The sequence below is a fragment of the Euprymna scolopes genome, chromosome 23 (genome assembly GCF_053919585.1).
Source record: "Euprymna scolopes isolate OS-2025 chromosome 23, ASM5391958v1, whole genome shotgun sequence".
Classification (NCBI taxonomy): domain Eukaryota; kingdom Metazoa; phylum Mollusca; class Cephalopoda; order Sepiida; family Sepiolidae; genus Euprymna; species Euprymna scolopes.
The window spans coordinates 106,921,386-106,940,618 of NC_136504.1; the positions used below are offsets into that span (position 1 = coordinate 106,921,386).

Sequence of the window (19,233 nt, forward strand, 5' to 3'; positions counted from 1 at the left end):
ACTTCAAAAGTGCTCAATACGTAGGTAGAGCTAGTTAGTAATTTATAAAATATATATGGCGATTAAGCTACACCGAATATTCTGCGTTTCATCCAACTATAGGATTCGTCGGGCCCGACGAACCCTATAGTTGGATGAAACGCAGAATATTCGGTGTAGCTTAATCGCCATATATATTTTATAAATTACTATATATATATATATATATATATATATATATATATATATATATATACATACATACACAAAGATGCACACATATATACACACACACACATGCAAATGTGTTTTTTCTCATTATATATATATATATATATATATATACACAGGGTGGGCCAAAATAAGGGTCCTATCTTTAAATTTGAATAACTTCCACAAAATAAAAGTTAAACTCACCAAACTTTATGTGTGTGTAGACTGACTCTTCCGAGATGTTTTTGAAATAAACAAAACAAATTTTGGCCGAAAAACACTTCTTAAAACTTACATGAATTTATGAATTTTTAAAAATAGGACCCTTATTTTGGCCCACCCTGTATATATATATATATATTAATGAAAAATAACACAAACAAAAGATTACCATATTTAAAAGAAGAAAATCTTAAAATATTTTTATTTAAATTGTAATACAGGACTTATATTTAATCGTAAAATTTTTTTAATAAACTTGAAATAGAAAAATGTATTTTATTATGTAATGCACACAGGCGTTTTAATTACCAATATACTTCAGAAGAAAAAAAACTTACCTGAAACAACTGACCACAAATATTCCAAGTAATGCTTATAGGATACCAGCAAAGATTCTTCATAGTTTTGTAAAGATTTCGTTTCTTTTGAAGTCTTAAAAAAAAAAAAAAAAAAAAAGAAAGCTTTTTTAGCCATTACAGAGAACATATCTATATTTAATTAAGATTAAAAATACATTTAAAAAAAAAAAAAACCCGGCCATTTGGAGAAAACAAGCCGAGCATGTAAGGGCCTCCTCCACAAGTGAAAAATTTACTTTCACCACGACTAATGTTTGTGAAAATTTTTTTAAAAAAATCCAATGTGTGGTTATTGAGAAAAGTACAAATAAATAAACAGATGAACGATTTAGGGGTAATTTCACCTCTAATGCCCCTTAGAAGGGTAACCAAAGTTAAAATCCGTTCTGACAAAAATTTACTGTCACCATGACTAATGTTTGTGCAAAATTAAAAAAAAAAAAATCAAGGTGTGATTATTAAGTACAAACAAACGAACGGATGAACAAGAGGTCCAATCCCTCCTTTAAGGTGACGGCTCAACAAGAATTTGTTTACATTGAACTTGAAGACAACCATGTTGTAGTCAGCTGACACATGAGATATCCTTATAGGAGTCTGGGAGATATTTCCATTGGATGGACGCTCAGCACAGATGGAAAACCCCAATGTGGACGAAAAACCAGCGTCCATGAAGGAAGCAAGGACAGACAACTGACTTTCCTTTCAAATTTTTCTTTTTTTTTTTTTTTTTTGGATAATGTCGGAAAAGCAAGAGAAACATACAATTTAAAAAAACAATTTATTAACAAAACCTTTTGCTGCAATTCTTGGTCCGTCAATTTGCGTATTTTGTAACTCGGAATAATATCTCTAAAAACTTCCATCAAAGTGATCATTCCTAATTTCCGCACCATCACTTTCAACTCAGAGTTATCCACTTCTTCAAGCAAGAGTCTTAGTTGCCGCAATCCAGCATACTGAAAAAATTAAAACAAAAAATATGATGATTAAAATTTGCAAACGTACAAATAAAAAAACAAAAATATTACAGCCTAGCAGGACTCGTGCCCCAGCGTTGCTTGGGAGGAATGTAAAAGAATGGATATTATTGTATTTTAAATCCTGTTTTTTCGGAAGTCTCACTCGGCAACACCTGGCAGATGACGCAAATTGCTCTGGAAAATGCTGAGTGAGCTTATCCAAAACAGAAACAGAGTCGTTAAAAGAGATGCAAGCGAGCAGACGACTCCAAATTGGAAGAAAAAAAAGAGAGAAGGGTTTCAGTGTGCTTCAAAAGCTCCATTGCAATAACAAGTGTTTATTCTTGTGACAAGATTAATGAACAATTCTAGGTTGGAAGCTATTGTGAAACGGCCCTTGTGCTCTGAAGAAAGTTTTGCATGAAATGCATTAAATAAAAATTTGTTGTCATTGTCGGCTGCTTACAAAAATAACAAAACTTTTCTTTCGAAAAAAAATCTGGTTCATAAAATGAAAAAAAAATAAAAAATAAAATAAAAAAAATATGAAAAATGTATAATCCCCTCCCCCAAATTCTTTGTTTTTCTTTCTAAACTAAAACAAAAATAATTGTTCATTAATTCAGAGAAAAAAAACTTTTCATACAAAAAAACAGTTGACGATACAAAAAAATAAATAAAACAGTAAATTTCATGAAATTCTTCCGGTAGGTTGTTTATTTTTTTTCTGTATTGACTGCCGTTCGCTTGGTATAATCTAGTGGTTTGCGTCATTCGCCGGGTGTTGCCAAGTAAGACTCACCAAAAAACAGGATTTAAAATGCAGTAGTACCAAAGAATGTTTTAATATTGCTGAGCCAGAAAATGTTTTAATTTATTTATTTCTTTTTTGTGATGAATGAACACTTTACTTCTCAGTTCCTTCCATTATAAGGTGTGCTTTTTTTCATTTCAGCATCTGATTGGCATTTAACCATTTAACTCCCTTTCATCACGCCTATGGTCCCACATTTGAATATTGCACTACAAGCAGGAGCATAAGCGCGTTCTGAGACTGACGCCACCAAGTTTAATACCCAATCATCAGTGCACTTCGTCAGTTTGTGATACAGTGACAATTCATAATCTGCCAGTTCATGTGCTTCTTCTTGTTCGTGCTCCCCTTCCTGACCCACCGATCACTGATGCCAAAGTGCTCAAAGTGAGTCCACACCAACACATGATCCGCAACCTGACTGATGTTCGGGATTAGGGAGTGACTGATAGATCACTGATGGTGACGATGAAGATGTCCCGAGCTCTGAAGAACTTACAAACTTTCAACAACCCTTGTCTGAGGGAATGAATGCTTTTGAACCAGAAACTATTGTGCTGTACAGGATTGTAAGGAGAAGAACAATATACTCCTGTTTCTTTATTGTTACTAATGTGTTTCTCACTCCAGCAGCTGACTGGCCTTTAACCATTTAACTTCCTTTCACCAAGCTTACAGTCCTGCATTTGAATAATAAATCGCACCACATGTTAACAGCATAAATGAATGATTTTGAGATTGTTGTATTCAGTATAGAATAATTTGGGAAACTATTTAAATGCTAAATATTAAATAAAATTTTGAATACACAAAAGAAGAAAAATAAGGAAAGCCAGATTTCTTGAATCTCATTTTCTCCTTAAGCCCCCCATAAGCTTAAGCTTTAAAATTTAGACATTTTTCGAATCAAAAGCATCCAATTTTGATTAAAAAACTGAAGTAATCATTCAAAACATTTTTTCCTGATTTTAACCTATGTAACGGGAGCATAAAAGTGGTGCAAAAGTGTCCCGTTACAGAATTAATTTTACTCTTCCTTTCTCTCCAAACGATGTCCAGCAAGTGATATCTTGTTTGGTCGCTGGGATTGGGCTGTTTCTTTGACAAGAGTTCTGGTTAATGAGAGGACTCGGTTGGACATGGTGCCATTCTCCCAACGTTGCTTTTGATAGGGTGTGCACTCTGTTGAGCCTGGTCTCTCAAGTCAACGTCACTGGGAAGTAGAGGTCATTTTAAACCAAAAGAAAAGAATAACAAGTCGATAACTGGGCATATTGTTTAAAAATAAGATAATTATTGACTGAAAGTTTCTGATCATTCACAAATTTCTGGATCAAAATGCAAATGCTCGGGGACTGCTTTACAGTGTGGATTCAGTGAGAACTAAGTCAAGGGTGTTTTATTCTCTGAATGGTGTGGGTCCCCCTGGCGGTCAGGCAGTGTGTCCTTGAGGCTATCTTTCTGTGCTATCCCCGTTGAACCCTAGTCTCTCAAGTCAATGTCACTGGGAAGTAAAGGTCATTTCAAGCCGAAAGAAGATAATTAATCACTGAAAGTTACAAAACTGTAATCATTTATAAGTTTCTGACTCAAGATATAGATTCTAGGGAACCGGTGGCTTCTATTAGTGTAGTTGAGGCGGTCAACCATAAATCTGAGGACTTGTCTCTTCACAATGTAGATTCAGTGGCCTGGAACCGAGTCAAACTTAAGTCAAGAGTTTTACTTTTCTCTGATTGGTGTTGGTTCCCAGGCAGAGTGTGGCCTATATTTTGGGTGACCCACAAATAATTTGACCACCCAAGAACTAAGGTTACTTGTTTTTCTTAACGAAGGTGGCATTTGAGATGAGACTTGTCAAATTGCCAAAAGGCGCCATTTCTGACATTTTTTTCAATTCAAAATGTCGACTTTTTTAGCTGATGTGTTTTTAATGGCCGTTTGTGTCAACCCTGATTACCAAGGAAGAAGAACTGAGTCCCCTTTATCAATGCATTATATCCACAAAATAATTGTGTGTGTATCAAATCAATACTATAGCAACCTTTCTTAACAACATTCTTTTTTTCCATCAACATCATCACAATCACCACCACCATAATCATCATCATTATTGCCACAGCCAACAACACTGTAACATTCCTGGAACGGGTAATCATTTTCTTTACAACATATTCACAAAATTAGTTAATACTAAGTATTAGTTAACTACTAGCATGACTCATTTCGCGGCATTGCCTGGAGGAATGAAAAAGAATAATTTAACAATCTTAGCTATTCATATGTCTCACTGGATTAAGCAATGATAATACGGCTAAATTGGAAAAGGTTTGAATTTGTTTGAGGGTTTCTTTTTTGTAATACTACAAGATGTCTTCAATAAGTTACCAGACGTTTTTGTACAGGCATTTAAACTTCTCATAAACTCTTTAAAATTAAATATGTCATTGCTATACATCTTATGAGATGACTGGCCAATTTTTATGATTTCACGTCCAAATGAACAGCTATAGCAGGAACTGGAATATATCCTACTAAAGTGTGATTGTCACAGCTGATTAATTTAAAAACTGCGATCTGGACGTGAGGACACATTAGAAAAACAATATGCAATAAAATTCTGTTTTAAATTTGGAAAAAATGCCACAGAAACATATGGAATGCTTTAGACTGCTTTTGGACCATCTTGCATGAATCGAGCATCAGTTTTTGAGTGGCATAAAAGATTCAAGGAAGGCAGGGTGTCTGTCAGGGATGATGAGAGGTATGGGAGGAGTAAGTAAGCCAGAACAGCAGAGTTGATTGGCCAAATAAAGAATTTCATATGCCTCTTTGTAACTGCTTCAACAGGATGGTAACAAATGTTTTTGCACCGATATCGATAAGGCTGATTCCATGATAATTACTGCAGCAGTATTTATCCCCTTTCTTGTAGAAGGGAAGCAGTACTGCATCGCTCCAGTCTTAGGGGAGATTTTCAACTTCCTAGATATTGAGGGCAAAGTTAAATACAAAGTTTTTTGGGTTTTTTTTAATGAGGAAAAAAATCTAGCTCCTCAAAAACGGAAACTCTGGATTGGGAAAAAATTAGAAAGGATTTCTATTCCAAAAAATAAAGTATTAGAACAGATACTACACTACTAGTATACAGGCCAACAACAAACAGGCAAACATCCAACATTACAAAATTTTTAAATGCCTGCACAAAAAAAAAAGTCTGGAAACTTATTCAAAGCAGCTTATATATGTATGCATACATGTTATTTGCAGAACAAATTCCCAAAAGATAAATTGCAATAAAATAAAAAATTTCAAAACAAAATGTTAAAATTGCTTCATCTTAATAAAATAAAGATTTCCAAACAAAATGTTTAAATTGCTTCATCTTAATAAAATGAAAATTTCCAAACAAAATGTTTAAATTGCTTCATCTTAATAAAATGAAGATTTCCAAACAAAATGTTTAAATTGCTTCATCTTAAGATTTCCAGACAAAAAGTTTAAATTGCTTCATCTTAATAAAATAAAGATGTCTAAACAAAATGTTTAAATTGCTTCATCTTAAAATAAAGATTTCCAAACAAAATGTTTAAATTGCTTCATCTTAATAAAATAAAGATTTCTAAACAAAATGTTTAAATGGCTTCATCTTAATAAAGATTACCAAAGAAAATGTTTAAATTGCTCCATCTTAATAAAATAAAGATTTCCAAACAAAATGTTTAAATTGCTTCATATTAATAAAATAAAGATTTCCAAACAAAATGTTTAAATTGCTTCATCTTAAAATAAAGATTTCCAAACAAAATGTTTAAATTGCTTCATCTTAATAAAATAAAGATTTCTAAACAAAATGTTTAAATTGCTTCATCTTAATAAAATGAAGATTTCCAAACAAAATGTTTAAATTGCTTCATCTTAATAAAATAAAGATTTCCAAACAAAGTGTTTTACCTTTTCTTGAGGATTCTCAATAACTGAGAGGGCAATCAGAGCCATTTTCCTTTTGATGTCGACCATATTTTGTTGCTGCTTAAATATTTGTTCAGCTGCACAAGAAGATTGCTCCGCCTGCTCCTCCACTTCTTCTTCTAATTCCATATCTTCCTCGACATCACTTTCTGCAAGTTGGAATAAAAAAAAAAACAAAAAAAACAATCAAATGTTTGTAAAATAATTTATTGAAGAGGAAAAGTGCTTCGGTAAAAAAAAAAAAGGGGGGGGGTACTTTTGCACTTAGCAACCAGTTTTTCCATGATGTTGCCTCGGCATACCCTGGCTGCTTAAGTAAAACCGGCAACTCATCAAATTTTAAAATACAAGAAAACAAGCAGAGCATACGAGGAGTCCAACTCAACAAGTGAAAAATTTACTTTTACCATGACTAATATTTGAGCAAAATCTTTTAAAAAATCCAAGGCATGTTTATCGAGAAAAGTGTGAACAAATAAATGGATGAACAATTTGGCGGCAATTTTACCTCTATAATACCCCCTAGAGGGGTAACCAGAATATTTGTAGAAAATCTGTTCTGGCAAAAATTTACTTTCACCATGACTAATGTTTGTGCACAATTTAAAAAAAAAAAAATGTATAATAAATACAATGAAAAAAATAAAAAATATACAGTAAATTTTTTATTTTTTTTTTGTAACAGGGCTTCACGTTCCGAGTAAAACTGTCACATTTGCGAATGATTTTTCTAAATGGCAACTATGCATAATAAAACGCTTATCTTTTGACGATTGTTTTTTTTTCATTGACAATCTTCCAAAACTCATTACTTAGTGCAAAATGTCTTTTCAACCTTTATTTTACTTTTTTTTTAAAGAGCAATGTGAAATTATTTGAATAATAACAGGTTTAATAGAATATACTCTTAAAAAAACATCTGAAGAAATTCGAATGTTTAAAAACCTTCAAGTCTCAACATTAATTCGGTGCAGATTTATTTAAAAAAAATAAAAAATACAGAAAAATCTTTGATGTACGTACTCATCATGAAACAAAGATGTCATATTCCAAAAATCATATGGATTTAGCTAGTAATTGCATCATTTTTATCTTATCCAGAGAGTTGAGCTAGCTCAATGATTTTGGGGATGAAATCATCTGGGTACGAAGTAGCTAATAGAATCAGTGAAAATGTCTCGAGAAGAGATGCAAGTCTCATTTCTTTCTGGACAACTGAGTTTTATTCAGTCACAATCATTTTCCAGGGTCAAAGTCACGTCATAGTTCCTCGTCCTTAGAAGGAAGGTGGGTTTTTTTCGTTTTTATTTTGCTATGGTTTTAGCTGACATTTATTTCTATTTTGTCGCCTCCTCGAGAACTCTGCTGATCCATATTCTCGGGGAATCAGAGACAGACTTTTTTTTGATCTGCTCTTTCTGACCCTTGAATCAGACTCTCCGCTAATTTGTATCAATCTTCCCTTAAAATCGCGTTCCATGAACCGTTCCGTGATGTGCCGGTCCACATCAGGCCATGTTAACAATGGCTCTACTTGTTCAACTCGTTTCTCTAATTTTATTATGAATTATTTTTTGAATTTCTAATCTAAAAAAAACAATGAGCTCTAACTTCTAATTCTATATATTGCACTGCGAGTCAGTCTATGATGAACCTATTATAAAACAATGAGCTAACTCATTGTTATAAAGTATTATGAATTATGAGTATATAAAGTATTATGAATTATGAATTTTTATGAATTATTTTAATAATTTTTATATTTTATATATTTTTTATATATATTTTTTATATATTTAAGAATTTTTATAAATTATGAATTTTTATGAATTATTTTAATAATTTTTATATTTTATATATATATTTTTTATATATTTAAGAATTTTTATAAATTATGAATTTTTATGAATTATTTTAATAATTTTTATATTTTATATATTTTTTATATATATTTTTTATATATTTAAGAATTTTTATAAATTATGAATTTTTATGAATTATTTTAATAATTTTTATATTTTATATATTTTTTATATATAATTTTATATATATTTTTTTATATAGTTAAGAATTTTTATAAATTATAAATTATGAATTTTTATGAGAATATAAAGTATTATGAATTATTTTTTGAACTTCTAATCTAAAAAAACAATGAGCTCTAACTTCTAATTCTATATATTGCACTGCGAGTCAGTCTATGATGAACCTATTATAAAACAATGAGCTAACTCTGGACCTACAAAACAACTGCATGCTCATGTTTGTCTTCTTAAGTGATGAAGAACAATACAGTCATATAAATGGAGATGTGTAAAAACCTTTCTGTTGAAATAATTTTATTTTTGATAGGAAGAAGAGTTTGCAGACGTTTTTATCGTCTTCCTCATAAAAACTGATACGGGAAGCAAACTTGTTGTATCTTACGTTTCTGAATGTTTGAGATGAAGCTTGGTTATTCGTATTACTTAGAGTGGTTAGACTACTCGAAAAAAAAAAAAATCAATTTTAAAAGTGATATTCTCCTGAAGGTTGAAGGTTCAATTCTCAGTGTGGGTGACCGATAAAAAAAAAAAAAGATGTAGAGGTTTTAGCTTGTTCAAGTATCCCATCATACACACCATGCTGCAACAGTGTCAGCTTCGTTAGGTGGATCATATATGTCAAATGTCAGATTCAAGACTCACAAAAAACCGGTGGAAGTTCATTCCAACTAATGGTGGCACTATGTGACGTAAGCGCCACTTTGTTGTCACTGCCCCCATAGCCGGGAGGTGATTTGGTCACCTGTGGAAGGATACGGGGGGAAGGAAACAACAATGCAATTTGCCAGAACTCATTCTCTTTCTCAGCCGGCAACCATGGGGTGAGTATGCATATTTTGTCTCTCTGTAAAAAGAGGAGGGGGACACCCACCCCCTCTTACCAGCATTAGTTAAGAATAGCTAGGGTTAGTTAAGCCATTTTTTTTTATTGTTATGAATTGTTTTAATTTTTAAATTGTAAAATATTGTGAATCTTTCTTGTAAAAATAAATGCTTAAAATTTTCTTATATATTAGTTACCCTTCTCAGTCAGAACACAACAGGAAGAAGTCACTTCGAGAAATGGACAGCCCAACAAAAGAGGTATGTCATCATTTGATTTTCCAGAAAATTGCAGATCGGAGCTGATTGGGAAAAACCAAGAAACTCTCCCATCCCCCTTAGAACTGTTGCCGTCATGACCTGAGATAAACAATAATGGAATACTGTTTGTTAACCTCAACAGTGCCTGAAGTCGTCCACCAGTGGAACAGAAGTGTCTCAATGGCGACAAACGTACATTGATTGCTGTTTCCAGGATATTTATTGTAACACTTGGGTAGTCACACTGAGGGGAGAACTTGAATGCCTACTAGACACTATCCTCGAGTGTCTAAGGTCTCTCTGTACAGGGGTTTGTCAGAACAATCTGGCATGAGGATACTTTCCCATAGAAGTAAACCCTGACCAAATATTCAAAATCACATTTCGTATTCGCAGCCCAAATAAGATCTCCTCACTAAGGCCAACTTACATTAGCTTTTACGAGGCCTCAAGTAATAGCACGAAGCTGGATACTCCACCAGACTAGATAAATTCTTGTCCTGGAGTCCAGTAAGACCAAAATGAAAGATATACTACAACGTATGAAAATAGTCAATTGGGGAGAGGAAAATTATGTTCTCAATTTCTTTATTAACTCGGAGTTTGAGAGATAAGGAACTTTAATGGAACATTCGAATATCTATGTATCTCATATAGAGTTCGAGTGTTACCCCCGGGTAGTGGGCCCCTTGATTTCTGAGAACTTCGACTGAAGTAAAATAAAACAAAAAAGTGAAGACTCATAGGGTTGCATAGTGGGAAAATCTAACTTGAGAAAGGTAATCCCACAAAGAGGCCACAATTGCTGAATTCACATGCACTGAAGAACGCAAGAGGAAATGCGCTATTTGAAAAGACAGAACAGTGAGCACTTTTTCTTACAAAAATCACAAGTGCATTATATGCGGGTGACACTTTAAAGTTTGAATCTTACTGATGAATCATCTCCACCCACGGAACAATTGTGTGCTATTTTAGTCACCTTCATAAATGATGGACGGACATTATCGTCATTTACACTGAAGTGTGTCGAAAAAGATTAAAAAAAAAAAAAAGAAAAAAAAAATAGAAAATGTTACTTACCTTTCTGTTTGACCTCTTTTTGTTGCGGAATAATTTTATTTTTGATTTTGACAGGAAGAAGAGATCTGTAGACTTTTTTATCGTCTTTGTCGTAAAAATTGTTCCTGGGAGATTTTTCGTAACTTTTTTCTTCGCTAACTTCAAGTTTTCTTTTCTTCTGTTTTACACTGAAAAAAAAAAAAAAAAAAAAAAAAAAAATGATCAAAACTTTTCAGTAAAATAAAATCTCGATGCTACAAGGGGCGTGCAATAAATAATGCCCCTGACCCACTTCCCATAGCAGTAGAGCAACGAAACTTGGCACAGTTATTAGTCTTTCTCTATATAGGAACCATCCAGAGTTATGCATTTCTCCCATCGTTTGATGCAGCTCTGGGAGCTGTTTCCACAGACTTCCGGCCATGTTTGAATTCACAATGCCAGTGTTTTACAAGGTCATATGATGGGGCATTATCGCCATAAGTTTCTCTCATTTCATCAAAAGTCTCCTGTGGTGTGCATCCTTTCAAATACAAAAACCGAATCACTGCTCGACATTCAACAGGCGCCATTTCACACCTGACTCAGTTCAAACACCTGTAAAACAGAAACCACAATTAGTTCAGAGCTGTAATTTGCCACATAATCTTTAGAGATATAAATCATTGCACATGAAAAATTTCAGCTAGATCAGACAACTGGAAGTGGGTCAGGGGCATTACTTATTCCACGCCCCTCTTAATTATAACGTCTTTCTTTCTAATCTTCCTTGAGCAACTCTGGGACAAACTTCCTACAAATCTTCCACATTTCTATAACAATTTTAAATGCCTGTGCAAAAAAAGTCTGGAAACTTATTGAAGGCACCTCGTAGTTTGAAAGTTTCATAAAAATTAGAAATATCTGGATTTTCTCGGCAAACTACTATCCCATTTTTTTTTGTACCTCTAATTTAAAAGATATAATTCATATTATGCCTCCGAACGTCTAGAAGCTAAGTTCCAAAATTCACAATGATTGGTTAATTACTTTATGAGTTAATCTATACACATGCATACATATACCTAACTGGAATCATTCCGAACAACACCAGTTGACCTTGCTAGGCTGATAAGAGAAATATTGTTTTGGTAAAATAACTTTAGCTGAAAGTTAATAATGTAAATAGTTAAGTGATATGTTCAGGGAGAAAGTCTCTGTTTTACAAGAGTCTGGTGAAAACCGGTGACTTGGTCCCTTATGTAGAATGTTCCGGGTTGGTTACCTATCTCCACATAACAATAAGTTTAGCTGAAAGTTAATAATGTAATTAGTTAAGTGATATGTTTATAGATTTAGCTCTAGTTAGCTATAAACGTAAGAATTTAGAAATCCAAAACATTAATTGATAAGTGACATTAATCACGCCATATTTAGATAGGCGACTGGAAGTCACGTTCCTTTAATTGGTTACGTCACCGGAAAAGAGAAAACACGACGTTTTAGAACAGTCTAGGAGTTTTCAGCAAACCATGGGAACATGAGAGAGGCTGCTCCAACTCAGCTTAGAAGCGGAGGCTGAAAGAAAAAGATGTAGACACATAAGGCAGACTCCTGGGGAAAGATGAAACAACTGGAATAAAAATATATATATATAACATAAATATATGGTTCCTATCTGTGCCTAAATCAAAACGTAGATACCATGAACAAAGCTTCTTTCTTAGAAGTGCACGCCTGTGGAACTCTGTTCCGCTTGCCTGTTTCCCTCCCGACTTCAACCTGGATGTCTTCAAGTCCAACACAAACAAATTCCTGATGAACCGCCCCCACCCTAAGTAATGGCCTTCGTCAGATGGTTATGAACACAGAATCTCCTAACTGCATTCTCAGCAATTACTGCCATCCATAGTTTGTCATCTCACCACTGGCCGGCTTTGAGTAGGATTGAAACCGCTTCAGACAATTCTCACCTGGAACTGTAGAGATTCAACATCTCTATCCATTGCGCCACGGCCCCGAAGGGCGATCAAGGTTGGATTTTTTGGTCTTATAAATCCACATTTATTTATTACCTTACCAATTCTCCAATACTATTGCTACACTATCCCTTTTATTACTGTACATACAATAACCCTTATCCTTGAGTGGCCATTGGGCCTTGATAAGTAGTGAACTCCATGTAAAAAAAAAAAAGGTACTCATCAAGATTCCAGCATGTTGTAAATTATCATACGTGTACATTTCATCTCACACCCAACAGCTGTGATCAACACAGAAGATGAAGATGCTGGCCTATATATATAAAGAAAGGTATGACCGCTCCTCTCGTATACTCTATCTTCTAATATGAACCTCCTATTTTACAAAGAGGCGAGATTTTGCTGTTTATCTGGCTGGTTGAGACTATTTATGTTGAGGGGGTACAAGTGTAGTGAATTCGTCTGAGTACATTCCACTGCAAAACTTGTAAAAAAAAAAAAAATAAATAAATAAAAAAAATAAAAAAGAACATTGCTGCAATTAGGGTTAGTGATAGAGTTGATAGCAGTATCACTTGTCACTCGGACTTAGGATCAGGAGGTATGGTTAAGGAAGCTTTTTATCATGCAGATTTAGGAATTCAACATAAAAAAAATATCAAAAGTTTTTTTGTTTTTTTTTAGTGGAGGCCTTCTGTTTTAAGACTAGAATATTTTATATATATTATTTAATTGGAATTCATTATTTAGATGAGTAATGTTTTATTAATTTTATTTATTGCGGACTATTATCCTCATCTTTCTTAATTGTTGTTTCACGACGTTTCGGCCAACTATTCCTCTGGCCTTCGTCAGGTGGTTAACCTCGACAGGATAGGAACACCAAATCTCCTAACTGCATTCTCAGCAATTACTGCCATCCATAGTTTGTCATCTCACCACTGGCCGGCTTTGAGTAGGATTGAAACCGCTTCAGACAATTCTCACCTGGAATCGTAGAGATTCAACATCTCTATCCACTGCACCACGGCCCTGAAGGGCGATCAAGGTTGGATTTTTTGGTCTTATAAATCCACGTTTATTTATTATCTGATCTTCCATGGTCGGGTCCGTACTGATTGATCTATTTAATTGGAATTCATTATTGAGATGAGTATTATTTATTAATTTTACTTTATTGTAGACTGTTATCCTCATCTTTATAATTGTTGTTTCACAACGTTTCGGCCAACTATTCCTCTGGCCTTCGTCAGGTGGTTAACCTCGACGGGATAGGAACACCGAATCTCCCAACTGCATTCTCAGCAATTACTGCCATCCATAGTTTTTGTTTTGTTGCCAAAAGCGTGGTGACACAACAAAAACTATGGATGGCAGTAATTGCTGAGAATGCAGTAAGGAGATTCGGTGTTCCTATCCCGTCGAGGTTAACCACCTGACGAAGGCCACAGGAATAGTTGGCTGAAACGTTGTGAAACAACTATAAAGATGAGGATAACAGTCTACAATAAAGTAAAATTAATAGAATATTTTATTTTGTTAAAACTTGGTGTAGAAAGTCGTTTCTGAACAGAATTAAAGTTTCAAAATCGAGTATTTGAACTCTTAAGCCTAAGTAACAAAAAACAAAAAAAATGCTTATAGTCACCTAATGTACTTCCTAACTTCCGGTGTGACTGCTATCGGAAGCTGTGATAGGGCAAATCAGTTACTTAACTTTTTTTCTCTCACGTCAATATATCCCCTGGGCATGTACTTTTTTTTTTTTTTTTTTTTTTTTTTTACATTTTTCCAATTGTTCTATGTTTTTTTGATTTAATAATCATTAAAAAGTTCCTTTTAGCCTTTTTTTTTTTTTTTTTTTTACATAGGCATCACCACTTATCAAGGATAACGGTTAAAGAGTGTACAGTAGTCAATTGGATAATATAGTAATCGTTAGTAATGGAAATTCGGTAAATTTGTTAACTTAAGTGGAACGGCTCATCAAGAACTTGTTTACATTGGACTTGAAGACAGCCATATTATAGTCAGCTGGAAAGCAGGCAAATGGAAGACAGTTCCACAGGCGTGCAGTTCTAAGAAAGAAGCTTTGTTCATGGAATCTACATTTAGGTACAGAAAAAGAGTGGGGGAAATTATTGATAGTGTTTTCAGCTAGACGAGTGTTTCTCGTAAAAGTTTGGCAAGGGGGGACCATAGATTGGAGCTCCGACGAGCACTTGCCATGAAAAAAAACAGAGACAGGTTCACAACGTCTCTTCTGTGAGAAAGAAGTTGCAGGGAAGAGAAAAAGGCATCCCCCACTAGGCTACGAAGTCTATTTTGAAGTCTGTCAAGGCAGGATAAGTCTTTTTAGCAGCTCCTGCCCAGATTCTTATTTCAATAAAGAATTATTGAAATTAGTTTGTTTTTTCTTTTTGTTTTCAAGATTTATTGGAAATACATTTAGAAATATTCTTAAACTATTTTGGGAATATTATGTATTGGAAACGTTTTTTTTTATGATGTTGAAATTTTGTTATTTTGATTTCAATAATTTTATTTTAATACTTTCATAAACATATATTTATTTTATAAATTCAAAAAAAAATTAAAAAAAAAAAAAATAGCTCTCATTCATTATCGACAGTCTGTTCAACAGGTCTTGTTTGCTTCCCATGTGCAGGGTGTCATTTTTGTGCTGACAGGCCTGGTTTACAGAGGTCATGGACAGACTTATCCTATTAATGATCGTGTCCACAAAGAGATGGCACTAGAGGACAATAGCCTGGAGGTAGTAAAATCTTTCTGCTATCTCGGAGATATGCTTTCCCCATGTTTCCAGCTACTTCAGCTAAGGGATGATTCCACGTCAGATCATCTAAAAATTTAGGGTTTCGAAACCCATGTCTTCACATTTTGCTGGAACTTGTGTCACAGATGCACATCATAAAAACTCAGAAATTTTGAAAATTTGAGTAACTTCAAGCAGTTGTCCATCTGTGATGCAAGTTACAAAATCTGAGGATATGTTTCTCCTAAAAAAGAATAACAGGTCATAGTCAGCTAATATTACTTCCTAACTTCTGGCATGGCTGCTAATGGAATCGGTGACAAAGCAAATCAGTTTCTTCACTTTTTTCTCTCTCACCCTATATCTCCCCTGTACGTATACTATTTTTGTATTATGTTTTTCTGGTTGGTTTTTTTTTTTTTTTTTTCTTGGTCTTTTTTTAATTGAGAATTATTGAAATCAGTTTTATTCTATTTTAAGAATTATTGAAAACACTTTTTAAAATCATTTAAAACTATTTTGGGAATATTATGTACTGGATACGTTTTTTTATGTTTGAAATTTTGTTATTTAGATTTCAATAATTTTATTTTTATACTTTCATAAATATATATTTATTATAACAAATTCAAATAAAAAACTTATTTTTAAAATTTAACGTGTACTATTTTTGTATTATGTTTTTCTGGTTGTTTTTTTTTTCCTTCTGTAATAATGATTGAAAAGATTTTTTTTGGTCTTATTTTAATTAAAAATTATTGAAATCAGTTTTATTCTTTTGTAAGAATTATTGAAATCAGTTTTATTCTTTTGTAAGAATTATTGAAATCAGTTTTATTCTTTTGTAAGAATTATTGAAATCAGTTTTATTCTTTTGTAAGAATTATTGAAAAAACTTTTTTAAATGTTTTAAAACAATTCTGGGAATATTATGCATTGGATACGTTTTTTTTTATGATGTTTGAAACATTTGTTTTATAAAATCAAATAAAAAAAATTTTTAATTAAAAAAAACAAAATTATTTTTATGATTTCATAAACACGTATTTCTTATAAAATTTCAAATAAAATAAAACTTTAATTTTTTTAAATTTTATTAAAAGTTCAAATGAAAACTAAGTGTTATTTTTATCTGTATATTTTGTTATTTTTTTATTGTATATTTTTCAATAATGTTTTCTCTTATATTTTATTTCAATAAATCGCTTCACAATAGAAATATTAAAGAACAGTCAGAATAAAGAAACCGATTTACCTTGTCACCGCTATGCCAAAAGTATGTTAGCTTATTTTGAAGCGGAACGTTTCTCTATACTCACTTTTCTGTGATTCTTTTAACAAATGCCAAATTCGCCTGGTCCGATCCAAAATATTCAAAATCTTCTTCTTGCAAAGGAATTTCTTCATTTTCTTCTTCAACTTGAATCTTTTCCACGCGAGGTTCATCATTTTGTTTTTTGTTCAATTTGGATTTTTTCTTCTTTTTTTTGTTCTGATTTTTGTTATTCAGTTTCACGTGACTCGCTTTCCCTTTTGAGACCTTCTTTGGCTTCTTCTGAAAATGAAACGAGAGAGAAAAAAAACAAAAACAATCAAATAATAGACGAGAGAGGAAAAAATATAAGCCCAAACATATCTTTTACTAACTTGGCAACAGAGTTGCAGAGTTTAAGCAAGTTGAAGGTTTTAGCTGGAGTCGGAGTCAGATTTCTAAGAGTACTAGGAGTCGGTTGGTTGGTTGTTTTTGTTTTACGGTATATCAACCCATTTCAGGTTATTTAATGCCGAATCCAGTGATTTTGAAGAAAAAATATTTTAATACAATATAGTTGTTTTTGTTTTTTTAAATTGGTTTCTATTTAACCCATAGTTGGGACCCTAACAGGTATTACCACTCTGGGTCAGAGTGGACCTGGGAGCAATGGCAATTAAAGGGTGGCTCCACACTCCCTAAAGCCCGCAAGCTGGGGCCTCACCATCGGATATAGTCTAAGGTCATATCCAATCACTAGGAGTCAGAATTTTTTTTTTTATCCGACTCCGACTCCTTAAGTCCAATAAATTTATTTATTTTTTTTTTTACGTGGTTTTCCTGTTTGGTTTTACTCTTTGCACAATTTAGCAGTTTTTTTTTATGGTTTTTCTTTTATTTTTGGAGATATATCATATTTGTACTGTACTGCATTGAAGTACAGTGCACAATAGAGGGGAGGGGTGAATGAACTGGAATTGGATGACCTGGTCCTATGACGCAAGTCGGTTTATGGGTCAGACGTTGAATGGAGCAAAGTTCGGATGAACTTAAACCCTGACCGACAAAAATGAATCCCAGGAATAAGATGACGTAATTCGTCCGCAAGTAAGACCAAATGCAAACATCAACAGGGTCAGAATGTGGGTCGATTACGTAAATTGGTTAACGGGAAAATTCATAAAAAGCAATCATAAACAAGTCAAGAGTCAGTCAGAGAGAGAGAGAGTGACAGCAGAGAGAAGGACAGACGACGCTCAACTGCCTGTCACGGTTGCAACCACACCCTCCCCGTCACACTATCTCCTCCACCGCCGTATGATGTGTATATGTTTGTTATTAAATAAATCAAATTGTTTTATAACAAAGCGTCTCGTTATTCATAGATAAATGAACAGCGGCCATTCCATTCACTAGACGACTTACAACAACATATATGCATATATGCACAAACGAACTATCTCTCTATCTATCAAGATATTCAAAAATCTCGGATAGTTAGAATATAGATGGTGCTAACAAAATAGACGTCACGGCCATATCACCCAGTATATAACAGTACAAATATGATATATTTCCAAAAAATAACAAATATGATATATTTCCAACGAAAACAACTGTTCAGGCAGGATTTGCAGTGATTCGATGGAAATTCATAAAGATATTCAGTCCATCGGATCACTGCAAATCCTGTCTGGACAGTTGTTTTCGTTTTGGTTGTGATGTCAGACAGGATCAATAAAAATTGTCTTTGAGTGAGATCATAATCATGAGATCAGTGCGATTGTTATCCGAAAGTTATTCAGTTCCTGAATCAAATGGAATTTGGCAACTAGATTAGTCCGAGATTGATCCGGAATTATAATCTTATCCGCACAAAAAAAAAAAAAAAAAAAAAAAGACACACTCAACTGCCGTCGTTTATGTCACCGCGCGTAGCGTAAACGGGAGCTGTAAAATGGCGGAAATAGTTCGTGGGCTCAGGGGTTAATACCATGCAAACGGTAAATTTGCCCCGGGTTTGATTATCAGATTCGTTGTCAACGACCTCGATTACCCCTAAAAAAAAACAAAAACAAATTAGAGTGGTCGGTGTTCTGTTGTAACGTATCTGAATATTTACCGAAAGCCGCCCCTCGAAAAAAAATCGTGGCCACAAAGTGGATGCTCATTTTACGTTAAATTATTATAGAACAGTGATCCCCCCACATTTTTAAAATATATATTTTTTCATATCTTGGAAACTACTAATTTACCGTAATTTTAAACATCATTTTGGTTTTCAGCGACCCGGAAAACCTATGAGAGTGGTAATTTTAAAGGAATTTTCGAGTGTGGAGTAACTCTTCATATTTACCATAGTTTTACTTCTTCCTTAAATTTCTGTGAATTGTTAAAAAAAAAAAAAAAAACGAATTGTTATTTCTTTTAACCAAAGTTTTAAATTTGAATAAAATTCTTTCTAAAATAAGAAAAACTATCGCATAATTAAACTTTATTTTTCACCAATTCAACAAACAAAAAAAGACGGCAG

At 33.4% G+C, this 19,233-nt stretch overlaps 1 protein-coding gene across 1 annotated transcript in view; it reads right to left on the reverse strand.

The window, feature by feature from the left end:
- Nucleotides 1-19,233, reverse strand: part of LOC145246123 (nucleolar complex protein 3 homolog) — an 88,053-nt gene that overhangs the window by 68,508 nt on the left and 312 nt on the right. Inside the window, exons 2-6 of the mRNA XM_080107971.1 lie at nucleotides 16,768-17,003; nucleotides 10,733-10,899; nucleotides 6,504-6,670; nucleotides 1,568-1,732; nucleotides 753-846 (exon numbers count right to left, since the gene is read on the reverse strand). Of these exons, the coding sequence (XP_079964097.1) occupies nucleotides 753-846; nucleotides 1,568-1,732; nucleotides 6,504-6,670; nucleotides 10,733-10,899; nucleotides 16,768-17,003 (829 nt within the window). The remainder of the gene's footprint in view (nucleotides 1-752; nucleotides 847-1,567; nucleotides 1,733-6,503; nucleotides 6,671-10,732; nucleotides 10,900-16,767; nucleotides 17,004-19,233) is intronic.